General features: G+C 43.0%; 1 protein-coding gene across 1 annotated transcript in view; it reads right to left on the bottom strand.

Annotated features, from left to right (window-relative positions):
• si:ch211-127i16.2 (amine oxidase [flavin-containing] A) overlaps nucleotides 1-15,741 on the bottom strand; it is a 41,826-nt gene that overhangs the window by 16,279 nt on the left and 9,806 nt on the right. The window contains exon 8 of the mRNA XM_061068564.1: nucleotides 2,378-2,478. Coding sequence (XP_060924547.1) covers nucleotides 2,378-2,478 — 101 coding nt within the window. The remainder of the gene's footprint in view (nucleotides 1-2,377; nucleotides 2,479-15,741) is intronic.

Below are 15,741 nucleotides of genomic sequence, written 5' to 3'. Positions count from 1 at the left end.
ATTCCTACAAAGGATAATTAAACAAATTAATTATGAATACATGTTTCCTTGCTTCGTGCTACCGATCCACATAGTGTGTAAACCCACACTATGTAGTGTATAGCTTCATTTTATCTGTTTCAATTTAATCTTACAAATTAAATCAGTATTTGGATGTTGTTTCCATAATAAAAGAGGGGCCAGATTATTGAAGATGATGATATTGGCAATAGAAACAGACCATAATACCTCATAGCAGTTTTTCTAAAGGAGGATGTGCATGGAATAGGGGATGTCCAGAAGTTTAAAATGTATAAAAAATAACAAAGCTATCAGAGGATGATTTCATCTTTTCTCTGAGCATAATTACATCTGAAATCAGAACTTGTCTAAGGTATTTTTCTTGCATTTATCAGACAGGAAATGTGGAGAGGAGGTATAACATGCAACCAGGCTGGGAATCAAACCGTGCACCTTGATGCAGAACCCCCCCCAAAGCCTTTTGTTGTCGGTCCTAATTGAGTTTGCCTCCTCTGTCATGTCGTTGTGTTTCTGACCCTCAGCCGCCTTCTCTCACTCTCATCTCTTACATGTTCCCTCTGCATTATTTTCCATCACGGCCGCTGTGAGTCGGTGGGAAACCGGCTCTGCTCCCCGAGATTAATTTCCAGTTCCATTCTAGTGTGAGAGTACATTGCATGTTTCTGTCCCCGGAGCTCCGCCTCCTGAATCACAGCTGGCAGAGGGAAACATGTCCTATTCATAACTGCAGCAAGCAAAGTGCAGCTCTGCAATCAGTCACCGAGAAAACAGAAAGAGTTTCACGTCACAAACATCTTTGAGCTTTTCATCAGAACTCAAATAGGCGTCTTGGCAACACACCAGCGCACAGATCAAATAAATGATTCTGTGTTCATTACAATAGGCAAATTCAGTCGGCTAACAACGTGCACAAGCATTTGGTTAATTAATTGTCAGAATTAATTAAGTGCAAAACGGAGAACAAATCAAATTTCATGTGCTGGAAGCTCTTCTGCGCAAAGTGTTGAGTTCCATAACGAACTTGTGCCAAAGGAATGTGCTGCTGCAGGATTTCTGTCTCGTAACAGGAGAACAAAGACGTATTCGAGAACAGTTTCCTCTCACCTCCGCTCATGCTGCTACGCACAGGAAAACATTGTTTCGTTTTTTTTCTTGAAAGAAAACCACGCTCTGGGAATCTGATCTCAGATGTATTTTGGGTTGAGAATGCTGGAAAACTACAAGTTGTCTTGGAATCTCGACACAGAGAGGATTATTGCACAATAAATATTGTCGTCTTCCACTAATCTCGACAAATGTCTCCAAACAAAAAGCATGAGAGATCACACACGACTTGCAGAGCCACAACAACTGCAGCCGCCAACATTTTTGATGCGATGGAAATAAGCTTCTGCATGAACAACTTTGGAAATACAAAATGTAGCAAGGAGAGGAAGAACTTTAGCTGAACTTTTGAGTTTAGCAGGGCGGCAAAAAGTGTCTGGGTCTGAACCTGCCGACTGACCGGGGTCTGGATGGAGTCTCTGGGTTTTCTCTGGGTAAATCAAACATGCCTGTTTACATGATGTTAAGTTGTCTCGATATATAACTGCTTTCACACATGCACCAAACTCCAGGTAATCTCTTGAAGTTACCCTGTATGTGGGAACGTAAATATCAGAGTCAGAGGTTTTTCCTGCCAGAAACCTGGTAAAAACCCTGGATAACGTCCGAGTGAGAACTGGATTATCTGGAGGATCCACCAGGAGAAAATGGTCATTTCTCTTTAGACGTTTCTAACAAACGATCGACTCAAAACTCGAAATAAGAAAAGAAGTACAAAGACCTCAGGACATAAAGAAGAGTTATGAACAATTCGGAAAGAGGATGAGATTTGAGAGCTTTTGGTGTCAATGTTCTGTAAACAAGAACATGTAATAACTATTAATATGCTATGTCCTTCATCTTGCATGATCTCCTGCTGCTAACTCATATCTGGACCCCACTGTGCAGCCATTTGACAGAATCCATGCCTAAACTCAATGATCAGCCGGGATCGGCTCCGATCGCCCACGGAAATGTATGTTTTTATGATTATATAAAGTTCTGAGAAACAACTCCTCACAAAAACTGTGTTTTTTTTGTCGATTGAAAAAGCTTCACTACACAACATGGCATGTTTGTCCAGTTCAATAATCTGCTGTTGCCAACCTACACGATATCGATGTGGACGCTCTAACGTGGTTCAGAGCAAACATGACTCACAGGAGAGAAGAAAATGTAGAAATGGCACCGACTGTGTAGAGGCCCAAAAAAAAGATGTGATTGTGTCAAATTAATGTTTTTGCAGGTTTGAGCTTCATCTCATTTTACTCACCGTCTGGTAGGTGATAATGAATTTGATCAGGTGGCCCATAGGCATGTTCTGGGTGAGGAACTCTCTCTGGCTGGGCAGGGCTGGATGGTACTGGATCTTTGCTGGTGGAAAAAAACAACAGTGCATCATGAATCCTAATAACTGGCTTCTTTAGTTCTCCCTCCCCTGCTCTCACCTGGACTACTTTACATGCAGCGTGGGACAGAGAGGGGAACAAAAACAAGTTTGAGGGACACTTCACTCGAGCTGATCCCTCCTATCGATCAGGACGGGTTTATCTTGAATCACTGAATAGAAATAATGGGCCCTCGCAGACAGAAAACCACATGACCTCATAGTTCTCCGGCTGTGGCTGAGCGGCAGAGCTTCAACCACGGCTCTTACATATGTGTAAAAAAAAGAAAAGCTCCATCCTGCTGATGTGAGTGAGAGCAGTCAAATAACTTCATCAGCGTCCAGAGGAGCCGCTCTGATCCCGCACTCGCTCCAAAGGGAAGTGACATCTGGCCGAGAGCCAGGCTTTTAACAAATGAACCCGAGGAAGATGTGAAACATCATTTAGAAAATGTCAAGAGGCCGTCAGCGAGCTCAAAAATAATGCCCTGCACGCTAAACAAAATTGATGAGCCCGATGCAGTAAAATTGAAAAACAGCGACATGATAAGTGGCTGCGAACCAATTTGACATGGTCACTTAGACGTACAAATGACAGCGCCGAGCACATGACATAAGAGCTGTCGACTTGTGTCATATCCATAATGCTACTTGTTTTGACACCAAACACAGAAACCTAGCAGCAGCGGAAAAGCCTCCAGCCTCATTATTCACCCGGCAGATGCTAAATCGTTCGGTGGCTAAATGAGACGTACTCCGGCAACTTATTCTTTTTGAACAGCAAAGTGCTCGGCGCCGAGAAAACTGTCATTGTCTCCCAAAGGGAAACAAATGTGAAGTGACGCTTTTTTTTTTGCAGGAAACTTTGTCACAAGTCATCGTTTGCGCTTAAATCAGAACGACGCGTGCAAACAGGTTCGGCTTGACGGCAGTTTATGTAACTTAATGACATGAGATTAAGCTGAAGCTCAGGAAGGTTTTGCTCCGACGCTGACGGATGGGGAGAGAGAAACCGCCTGTGTACAGATATCATCCCTCAGAGATCACAGAAATAATACTATTGTCATTCCCATCTTTTCTGGCATCCGGCAATTTCCAGACTTGTTCTTTTGAAGGCGCTCACTTGTGGCACTTTCTGAAAAGAGGCGGTCTAAATTACACTTCTCCTCCAGTGCCGGATAAATGCCGAGGTTTTTTGCTCTCTGTCAACACGGCTGAAAGAGCCGATCGAGAAAAAAAAGGACAAAATATCTTCAACTTCACAACATTTCAGCGGTTTCAGATGGAAGAACTCCACTCGGCTCACAAAGGTAAGAGATGAATTACTCTGTCTGATGCTCGTAGATAAAGAAAATACCTAAAAATCTCCAGAACTCAAGGTAGGAATTTCTTTATTTACTTATAGTCTGATGAAGTGAGTGGAACTGAAGCACATTCTTGTCATTGGCTACGTTTGTCTGCCATTCAGTTGTAATATGTGGTATGTTTATATCTTTTAATGTCTCAAATATTCATAATAATTGGTTTGAAACCTTCATGAGCCCATCAGGAGAAATCACTGTAACTGTCTTTTCCTTTTCGTGCTGCGTCGCTGCCCAAAATGTCAACTTGTTCAATATAATTGTTTATATATTTTTCTGGGCTGTGTCCTATATCCGTACCAGTGATATTTACTGATTTTAATATTACATCCATACGACTAAGTTTTAGTTTGAAAATGCCATAAGGGAGCCAGTTAGGATGTATCTGTGGAGGAGATGATGCAGTTTAAAACAAAAATGCAGTTATGAGTCTGTAGTTATGAGTAGTTTGTATCTCTGAACTGTGACAATATAATGTTCATAACCTGAATACTGTGTGCTGAGAAATAGATTTTCACTCTTGGGGAAATTATTTGAATTGAAGTTTAATCTGAAGCGTGAAGATGACTTCGCTTGGTCAAACTGTAAAAGCTGTAAAAGCCCAGTCGTTTTAAACTAATGTGCACTTTGGTGAGAATTACACAAAAAAGCATCCATTTTACAGGTGATCGAGTTTTAATATATTTCTTAGAGCAGATTTTCTTTGGGTTCCATGTCACAGTATCAGAGTGAAAGAGTCTGTCCTCGCTCAGCCTCTGAAGTGCATGAAGCGTTTCAGAACGTTCTGATTTCATCTTTTTAGAACATAAACAATGAAACGGCGCCGGCTGTAGAATTTGACTCAAAGGAAAAGTACATGCTGTCAAACTAATAGATTTTCAAACGATTCATACACAAAACTAACGTTGGACAAAGAATAAATCAAGTTGTAATAGGGATACATCTGCAAAAAAACACACTTGACACGAACCTTACCCCCAACCATTTATTACTGTTATATTTCAGTCTTAAATATATATATATAAAGTACACACTTGTGAGTTGTATGGTCCCATTTAGACCTTGAGAAATCTTGTCCCATTTCCAAACAATACATTGTTTCGTTTCCTGTGTTGTTACATAGAGAAATGAGTCACAAAACCCATATAACACACCTCAGGAAAGCCTCATCTTGACAGCACTGAGAGGATTTTTCTGTATCTTCCTGCTCTATGTGATGAAAGGTGATGAAAAACAGACGTGACCAGACGTGGAGCGAGTCCGGCCCGTCTGCTCCCGGGCGATGATGATGACGCAATCCCCACATGCGTCGGCCTCTGAAGTTCCTCCCCTCCGACTGACAGCTCCACCACGCAACCCATTTGCTTTTGCATCATTCTGTCGTCTTTGAAAAAAAAAAGCGTTGTGAGGACGCCGCCCCCCCGCTGAGTGGGCTCCTTCTCATCGCCTTTCTGTCCGACTCAATCTCACTTTCTCTTTTTAAAGGAACGTGGCATTTGATCCTCCAACGCAACATTTTAGTGTGAATGCATCGCAGGAGAGCGCCGACCCTTGCTTTGGGTTATCCCCCCCCCCCCCACTGACCTGTGAGTCCAACTTGTTGTAGTGCCCAGCGAAAGGAGGGGGGTTCAACTTCCCCATTACTTCCTCACTCTGAACTTTAACTGTCAGAGCGATGAGGAGAAGGTGAAACATGAAAAGCCACTCAAATCACAACCCGACATCAAAGTGGCGATGATTCATGAAATGCATCTTCCCGATGACAATTTGTGAAAGAGCAAGGGGGAACTTGAAAAAAGCACGAAAATAGCTAGAAACAAAAGTGCTCACTGAGGTTGGGTCCATGGTAGTGCCTGTGAAATTGCATTATCTCTTTCATCCTGAAAAGCCAACAGAGCAGTGCGGAGCATATTAAGTGGAAAAACCAGGGTGGGAAATAAGAAGTAATGATATGCTGGACGTCTTGCTGAGGTGTGTGGCTGGAAATATAATTTTTTTAAAAAAGGTTTCACACAAGTTCCATGAAGTCCGAGTAAAGTTTTGAGCGAACCAGAGATGGAAACGCCTCTTCTAGCATGAGACTGTGCTGGTGTGGGTACAAACAGCCAATTAAAATAGATAAGTCAACACAGTTGGTTTCATAAAGGGAAGAGAAGGCAACATGGGGCAGTATTCAGAAACCACTTAATTCAAATGTTAAAAGATAAAGTCCTTCATCTGTGTGCATCTTTCATCAGGGATCTTTTTTAATGAATCACAGACGAAGCTTCTTCACACTTTCTTGAAGACTCAGTAGTACACACACACACACACACACACACACACACACACACACACACACACACACACACATACACACACACACACACAGACAAACACACACACACACACTCGTGGCAGTTTCCAGCCATACTTAATATTTACTCCACTGGTCCTGATAACCAAAGACTAAAACATGATGACCCAGTTGCCTAAAATTGCCCTCATTAGTTCATAATTTCCTGAATTAACTCTCCTTCAATATTTGATGACTCCTAATGTCTAATGAATAAAATATTAAAGTAGTGAACTACAAACAGGAGACTCATTTAATTTTGACGTCTCATTTAAACTCCCTAAGAGAGTGCTTTTAATCAGTGCATCAGTGAAAGTGATGAGAAGTTGGAGCAGAAGCGTTTGATCGGCGCAGGTCGAGTTAAAGGTGTGAGTTTCAGTTCACGTCCAGCAACTGTCCGTCAAACCACACCCCCCTCAGTTCTGATGGTGCAGATAAATCTAAATATTTGGCCTCAAAACTCCCTCATCAGCATCCGGCTCCAAACATTAATGTTGTGCAATAGGAGTAGACTTGACGTTGGCTAATTATTAATAATCATGAAATAGGATTATTAAAATAATAAAAATTATCTATCAAAAATAATTAAATTATTAATTGAAGATGATCAGTAATCAAATAACAATAAAACCACTAATGAGAAAATAGGAATTATCAATTAGAAAGTACAAGCTGTCAATTAACAATGATAAGGTTATCAACCAAGAATAATGAAAATAATTAGTCTAAAACAATAAAATTATCAATTTAAGAATAATACTATCTATATTAATAATTGAGAAAGGGGGGCACCACCCTGGTTACCAGGGACCAACGATGTCAAGCTATAATTATCAGTCTCATAATGATAAATGTCAAATTAATAATGTCAATATTTTAATATTAACGATTACTTAATAAACAGTGAAGGCTTCTAAGTTCGAGCACAGGCGATCATAATCCAGCTGCAATCACATACATATGCACAAATAATCACAGACTACAGATACTTTAATTACAAAAGTATTTATTAAAAAGGGGAAATAAAGTTATAATGTTATTCAATGATTTATCATTTTAACAAGCTCCAATATTTCAAAGGTAAACACAGCAGCAGCACTTATCACAATTCAGAAAATACATGGACAACCTGCGGTCTACCTATGTATGTCTGTCTCTATGTGTGTGTGTGTCTGTGTCAAAGTGTCTCTCTGTGTGTGTGTGTCTATGTGTGTGTGTGTGAAATAAAGTTAGTGTTATTTAATGATTCATCATCTTAACAAACTCCCATATTTCAAAGATAACAACAGCAGCTTATCACAATTTAGAACACGCATGTAACCTCTGGTCCATCTATGTGTCTCTGTGTGTGTGTGTGTCTGTCTGTGTCTATCAATGTGTGTGTGTGTGTGTGTGTGCGAGAGAGAGAAAAAGAAGGGGGGGGTGGCGATGACGCGTAGTGACATCACATCTAAGATGGAGGCCGATCATGATTCGTGGAATCAAGGCCTAAAAACTCTCAAAATGGCGGATTGACTACAAAACAAGATGGCGGAGCCGTTATGAATTTAGAGCCAGGATGGGAGGAGAGAGAGAGCGGAGGCGTGGCAATAATAGACTCAAAATGGTGGGTTAACTTGCGTTATTCAAGATGGAGTCTATGTTAATGACACCATGTGGCCGGAGCGCACACTGGTGGTCGTCACATGAATTACACAAAGGAAATTTTAGACAAAGAGAATTCTTATCTCTGCTTGGCTTTGGGGGCCGAATGGTTTCCAGATGTGTTCAGCCTCTCTAAGCATAGATTTAACTATGTGACATGACCTGTATTATAAATACAGGTCAGAAGTGTGTATAGGTCGGTTTAGAAGGAGAGAGAGAGAGAGAGAGAGAGAGAGAGAAGACATGTAAGAACATGTAAGGAGAGTTCAAAGAAGCTCTTAAAAGTACACGCCTGAGATGAGTTAACTGTGATTCACCCCTCAGCCCTCAAGCGAGCGTTGTGGGCCGAGGTTCTGATCGGTGAAATCACTGCAGACTCACACAGACGTTAACAGTGCGTGGCTGGAGGCTTTCCTCGCGGCCTCAAGCACTAACACAAAACCCGGAAATGAACCGGAAGTAGCGGCTCGTCGTAGCCGGCTAAAACAATGAGACTCAGCGGTCTCGCAACAAATACAATCAAATGTTAAATAATATGCTACGTATCAAAACTAACATCTGCCCAGATAATCAAGTCTTACTGTACCACCCTCGCGGTGTGTCTGCACCTCGGCGCGAATGTGTCGGGGGCCAGTGAATCACGTAGTCTCTCTCACGAGCGGAGCTCCTGGCTCGGCCGCTGGACCGGAAAAGGGAGCGAATTCCTCGTGCTCCTTGACGGAATGAAACTTCGTCTTTCTTCTGTAACAGCGGAGACCGTGCTGCTTTACAGGAACGGAGTGGATTGTCTCATACTCCTCAGCGGGATGAACGTCGCGCTTCTGCAGGGAACGGCTTTGTGGAAGCCGTTTGTGGATCGTTGGAAAAAGGGAAGTCTATAGAAGTGTCGGAGTCCGTCCAGCGGGGCACTTCCTGTTTCGATATTTCAAGTTAAAAACAGGAAAAGTCCTATCAAGATAAAACTTTGACTGAGATAAGAAGAAAATGAAACGACTTCAAATAAAAATGATATTAAACAAACGTCTAATCGCCTCCTTAGTTACTGAGTCGTGTGGTTAGACCTCTTGAGGTCAGAAGACAACTTGAGCAGCGTGGAAAAGAGATGACAAAGAGAGTCTCTTAAAAATACCGAGTTAACTAGTAGAACCCCGGAGGGGTTCTGTTGTCGCTTGGGCATCTGAGTGAAGAGAGGGAGAAGTCTGTGAGTTCAGCCCTTTTAAGTCATGTCTCAGGTGACTCCCCCCTGGGAGGAGGGGTCAGGGGTCAGTGTGGCCCTGCAGCCAATTGAGTTGTCAGGATTTGGCCCCCAGGGGCGGGCTTACCATGGGGGACCAGGACGTGATCTTTTGCCACATGGAGATAAGGGCCCTTGCTGGATTTTTAAATGTAAGGGGTTACCCGAGCCTGGCCTAAGGTTTTACGACCCTTTGTTCTAAGTCGGATCACTGGGCCTTGCCCAACAGTCCCCCTTTGACCTGGGAAGTGGGTCGTTACCCAGTTTCCAGGGCACGCTAGGGTCGAGAGTCCAGTGATAATCCATGAGAGGTAATCCTTGAGTGGAGTTGAAGCATTGAAAGTTAGTTCATCATGAGGCATAAATGTCTTTGAGGCATGAGTCTAAACAGAGAGAGGTAATTGTCTGGGCAGACAGAGGCTAAACAACATATATTCTAAAACACGGCGCACATTTCAATTTCACATAATGCTTATCGGCAGTTATTGTTAACATACTGATGAATTTCGGTGAAGAGTGAAATGAAAGAAAAGTGGAAAAAGGAACAGAAGAAAATGTTTGAGTAGGTGCTGGTGTTTTGAGGTAATCATGTGTGTTATTCTGTCAAACCAAAACATTTAGAACGGCGAGTCACGTTCTGTTGTTCGCTAATCTGTGAATATATGGTAAATCCTATTTCTAGGTTTGCAAATCTACAGATATTGAAATTTTTCTGCCAAGACTGAATTGCCAACTGTACCCGTGAGGGCTGCACAACCGTAGTGGTAACGACTTCAAAATCCTCAACAAGGTCTAAGGAGTTCACTACCTGAACATACGTTATACGATTTACTGACAGAGGGTCTAAAGCATGCAGCTATTGATGGAGTGAGTGGTTTGAGCGGTCTTTGTTTTAAAATTGGGATTTCTTCCCCCCCCCCTTTCAGGTGTGGAGGTGAGAGGGGGTTTCTGGCAGCGCCTCGGTCCTTCCCAGTCATTGAAGTCATCTTTAGGAGTGGAGAAGGAGGGCAACTGCTTCTAGTTTCGCCAACGGGGTTCAGTGTCTGGTCTCTTAGGGGAGCCTGGAGGAACACGTGGCACAATGTCTCTCATTGCTTCATCCACACATCTCCGTATTAATTCCTCTGTGCCAGGATGCATCCCATGTGTTGGACTTCGGTCACCATCTCTATACTCCTAGTATTGATGAGGTTTCCTTTGGTTACAGCCCCTACTTCTCTGTGGAGAGGGATTCAGGTGCTGAGGTCGAAACTGTTTGTGGGGCTGGTTGAAATCCTCACCCCCTTGGTTTTGAGGGGCACCCTGTTGGAAGGGTCGTTGTTTCTGGTTCTCTTTGCTGGGGTTCATCTTGGCGTGGGGAAAGTTGTCATCTTCCAGCGCCGGGTCCACATGTGTTGGACTTGAACTGCCAGAACCACGGTGTCGTCTTCGTTACACCCTCGGTTGTCTGGGTCGAAGCGATAAATGTCTTTTTCAAGGGGCTCTTGCCGCCGGTTGCGGATTTCCTCTCTTTGAGGGGGTGCTGAGTCATCAGTGTCTTTTGACTCGAATGTGCCAAGGTACTCATCTTCGTGGCCACCATCTCTTGCACCGGGGTTGGAGGACCATCCAGGACGCGACCGTGAGTCATGGTGCGCCTCTGCCTGAGTGACAGACTGGGAATCTCTTTCAGCCCTCCAGGACGGATTCCTTCCGTCGTTGTGATGTGGATCAGCATGGCTCCGTGCAGGATGTGTTCCTTCTGGCTGGAGTGGATGCTGTGTGTCCGCTGGACAGGCATTTGATGTTGCCTCATAGCGGTCCCAGGTCACTGCACGTCTAGGGGTTGAGTCCTGCTCCCCCTTTGGTGTTGAGTGGGTCGGAGCGGTGGACTGCTGGGTGTGTCTGGCTCTCCAGAGCAAAGCTCCCTCTGCATGAGGGTTGTGGAGCTGTGCTCGCAGCTGTTCTCCCAGTGTCTCTGCTCTGCTGGCTCCACCGGGAATGACGTCAGCTCCTGGCCCTGTCATCAGGGATCTCAGCTGGAGGGGGGGACAGCTCTGTTTGACTGTGCCCCCCTTTCTGCTGACCTTTGACCTGCGCATGCTCCTGCACCGCCTGGTCCTGTTCTTTGCGGGTCTCGATGATGTGCCGCAGGTGGGAGTTTTTTTTTTCTCCTGCTCCGCTCGACATGCTGCTTGCATGGCTATGAGCGCCTTCGCATGTTCTTGGGTCTGCAGCTCGGCTCTCTGCTGGTAGAGGAGTGTCAGTTGACCCAGAGCATGGGGTAGTTTCGGATGCGGGCCAGTGGGGTTGATGAGTGCATGGACAGTTCTTGATCTTACGATCGCAGGTACTTATTTCATACTCACTCAATTCACTCACCGCATCATTAGAAAAAATTAATCAGACTGGCTACAGTCTCTAATAGGACCTCTGGTCCTGAGGGAGCACTTGCCCCACGGTGTTACATGCTACTCATCTTCTGAGTGCGAAAAGGCACCTGGTGGACTGCTCACGCTTGCTTAGAAAAAGTGGGTAAAACACTTAATTAAAAAACTACACAACAAGATGCACAGGTGAGCTTCACCCTGTGTCTATAAAGTGTCAATGAAGGATAGCTCGGTGGCTCAATCCTTAAGACCTAGTTGGTCAACAACTAGTCTTCTCAAAACTAGTCTCTCAAATCTAGTTTGTCTCCTTAAGATCAAAAAGCATGCAGAAAATCTCCAATAAAAATTACCAACTACTGAAACGCAGTCAGCAACCAACCAAAGTTACACAAAAGTCTGCTTAGCAAAGGGAATTTAGAATAAAGAAACTTCAAAGAGAAATTAGTTTCGAACCTATGTCTCTCTTCAAAGATTAATCATAATTATTGTGCATTGAGATGACACAACCACTTATATGCTAGACGCAACCAACCACGGATACACAAGGCACTAGTATACCTGCTTGGGACAGATGCAAAGGGATTACAATAAAAATTTTCAAAGAGAAATAAATTCCTAGAATTATTTTTCTCTTTTCTTAAATTATTTATGATTCTTGTGCCTCGAGAACACAACCACCGATTGCAATCTGCAGCCAATTACGGATACACCAGGCACCGGTATACCGGTTTGGTAAAAGTTCAAATGAATTAAAAATAAAACTTTGCAAAGAAGAATACATTTCCAAAATTATTTTCTTCTTCAACAACGAATCATGATCAATACCAAATGAGAGAAAGCAAAAGTTTTGAAAAAATCAAATTTTCAAAAAAAATTAAATTTTTCAAAAAAAAAATAAATTTCTGAAAAAAAAAAAAGAATCTGGATTATTGTACACAGTATTATGATACAGCTGGAGTTAGATCGCCTCACACGGGGCACCATTTATGTTGTGCAATAGGAGTAGACTTGACGTTGGCTAATTATTAATAATCATGAAATAGGATTATTAAAATAATAAAAATTATCTATCAAAAATAATTAAATTATTAATTGAAGATGATCAGTAATCAAATAACAATAAAACCACTAATGAGAAAATAGGAATTATCAATTAGAAAGTACAAGCTGTCAATTAACAATGATAAGGTTATCAACCAAGAATAATGAAAATAATTAGTCTAAAACAATAAAATTATCAATTTAAGAATAATACTATCTATATTAATAATTGAGAAAGGGGGGCACCACCCTGGTTACCAGGGACCAACGATGTCAAGCTATAATTATCAGTCTCATAATGATAAATGTCAAATTAATAATGTCAATATTTTAATATTAACGATTACTTAATAAACAGTGAAGGCTTCTAAGTTCGAGCACAGGCGATCATAATCCAGCTGCAATCACATACATATGCACAAATAATCACAGACTACAGATACTTTAATTACAAAAGTATTTATTAAAAAGGGGAAATAAAGTTATAATGTTATTCAATGATTTATCATTTTAACAAGCTCCAATATTTCAAAGGTAAACACAGCAGCAGCACTTATCACAATTCAGAAAATACATGGACAACCTGCGGTCTACCTATGTATGTCTGTCTCTATGTGTGTGTGTGTCTGTGTCAAAGTGTCTCTCTGTGTGTGTGTGTCTATGTGTGTGTGTGTGAAATAAAGTTAGTGTTATTTAATGATTCATCATCTTAACAAACTCCCATATTTCAAAGATAACAACAGCAGCTTATCACAATTTAGAACACGCATGTAACCTCTGGTCCATCTATGTGTCTCTGTGTGTGTGTGTGTCTGTCTGTGTCTATCAATGTGTGTGTGTGTGTGTGTGTGCGAGAGAGAGAAAAAGAAGGGGGGGGTGGCGATGACGCGTAGTGACATCACATCTAAGATGGAGGCCGATCATGATTCGTGGAATCAAGGCCTAAAAACTCTCAAAATGGCGGATTGACTACAAAACAAGATGGCGGAGCCGTTATGAATTTAGAGCCAGGATGGGAGGAGAGAGAGAGCGGAGGCGTGGCAATAATAGACTCAAAATGGTGGGTTAACTTGCGTTATTCAAGATGGAGTCTATGTTAATGACACCATGTGGCCGGAGCGCACACTGGTGGTCGTCACATGAATTACACAAAGGAAATTTTAGACAAAGAGAATTCTTATCTCTGCTTGGCTTTGGGGGCCGAATGGTTTCCAGATGTGTTCAGCCTCTCTAAGCATAGATTTAACTATGTGACATGACCTGTATTATAAATACAGGTCAGAAGTGTGTATAGGTCGGTTTAGAAGGAGAGAGAGAGAGAGAGAGAGAGAGAGAGAAGACATGTAAGAACATGTAAGGAGAGTTCAAAGAAGCTCTTAAAAGTACACGCCTGAGATGAGTTAACTGTGATTCACCCCTCAGCCCTCAAGCGAGCGTTGTGGGCCGAGGTTCTGATCGGTGAAATCACTGCAGACTCACACAGACGTTAACAGTGCGTGGCTGGAGGCTTTCCTCGCGGCCTCAAGCACTAACACAAAACCCGGAAATGAACCGGAAGTAGCGGCTCGTCGTAGCCGGCTAAAACAATGAGACTCAGCGGTCTCGCAACAAATACAATCAAATGTTAAATAATATGCTACGTATCAAAACTAACATCTGCCCAGATAATCAAGTCTTACTGTACCACCCTCGCGGTGTGTCTGCACCTCGGCGCGAATGTGTCGGGGGCCAGTGAATCACGTAGTCTCTCTCACGAGCGGAGCTCCTGGCTCGGCCGCTGGACCGGAAAAGGGAGCGAATTCCTCGTGCTCCTTGACGGAATGAAACTTCGTCTTTCTTCTGTAACAGCGGAGACCGTGCTGCTTTACAGGAACGGAGTGGATTGTCTCATACTCCTCAGCGGGATGAACGTCGCGCTTCTGCAGGGAACGGCTTTGTGGAAGCCGTTTGTGGATCGTTGGAAAAAGGGAAGTCTATAGAAGTGTCGGAGTCCGTCCAGCGGGGCACTTCCTGTTTCGATATTTCAAGTTAAAAACAGGAAAAGTCCTATCAAGATAAAACTTTGACTGAGATAAGAAGAAAATGAAACGACTTCAAATAAAAATGATATTAAACAAACGTCTAATCGCCTCCTTAGTTACTGAGTCGTGTGGTTAGACCTCTTGAGGTCAGAAGACAACTTGAGCAGCGTGGAAAAGAGATGACAAAGAGAGTCTCTTAAAAATACCGAGTTAACTAGTAGAACCCCGGAGGGGTTCTGTTGTCGCTTGGGCATCTGAGTGAAGAGAGGGAGAAGTCTGTGAGTTCAGCCCTTTTAAGTCATGTCTCAGGTGACTCCCCCCTGGGAGGAGGGGTCAGGGGTCAGTGTGGCCCTGCAGCCAATTGAGTTGTCAGGATTTGGCCCCCAGGGGCGGGCTTACCATGGGGGACCAGGACGTGATCTTTTGCCACATGGAGATAAGGGCCCTTGCTGGATTTTTAAATGTAAGGGGTTACCCGAGCCTGGCCTAAGGTTTTACGACCCTTTGTTCTAAGTCGGATCACTGGGCCTTGCCCAACATTAACGAGAAGAGTTTTATCGAGCACATTCTTCCCCTCTGGGATTTGAGTATTTTCCACTGGTGAACACGTCTCTGCAAAACCACATTTCCTTCATCTGCCTGCTCATCAACACTCGTCCGTGTTGCTCATCAGCAGAGATGTGAGACTCGCTCGCACAGAAATCTAAATCCATTTCCACCGAGTCTAAACTCAGCGAGAGGGAAATCACTTTGCATTATTTATTTTCACAATCACGTTAACTCCCACTTCATGTTTAATCCCCAAATTAGGCGCCATTAGTTTGATTCACAGTGGATATTGGCCTGGAATCCACACTCACACGATGTTAGTCGACAAATAAATGCCAACGCAGTGCGTACATGTTTCCTGAGGGTAAACAAGACTCTGGGCTGAACTCCGAGTGGCACATGCCATCATTTCCAATACAGTGAGAAGCCACATCAGGCATCGTGCTGCATGGCCGCCTGGAAGAAGAAATCTGCCTTGAGTCAGGTACGATTCAAGATTGAAGATTCAAGATTTTAATTGTCAAATGCTGCAGTCGCTGGCGATGAAGTACTTGGGTCACAGGCTCTTTTTAAGCAATGCCCAGTAGTTTCAACCAAAAAAATTAAATAAATAAAAACCCTGGAACAAGTGTATCAAAGAAAAAATGTGGAATATGGCCAAAATGGCCACTAAATACAAAATAGCAGGCTTCCTGT

Source organism: Limanda limanda, chromosome 1 (genome assembly GCF_963576545.1).
Source record: "Limanda limanda chromosome 1, fLimLim1.1, whole genome shotgun sequence".
In the NCBI taxonomy this organism is placed as follows: Eukaryota; Metazoa; Chordata; class Actinopteri; order Pleuronectiformes; family Pleuronectidae; genus Limanda; species Limanda limanda.
The sequence above is the reverse complement of the archived record's forward strand: the minus strand, read 5'-3'. Positions and strand labels throughout refer to the sequence as shown.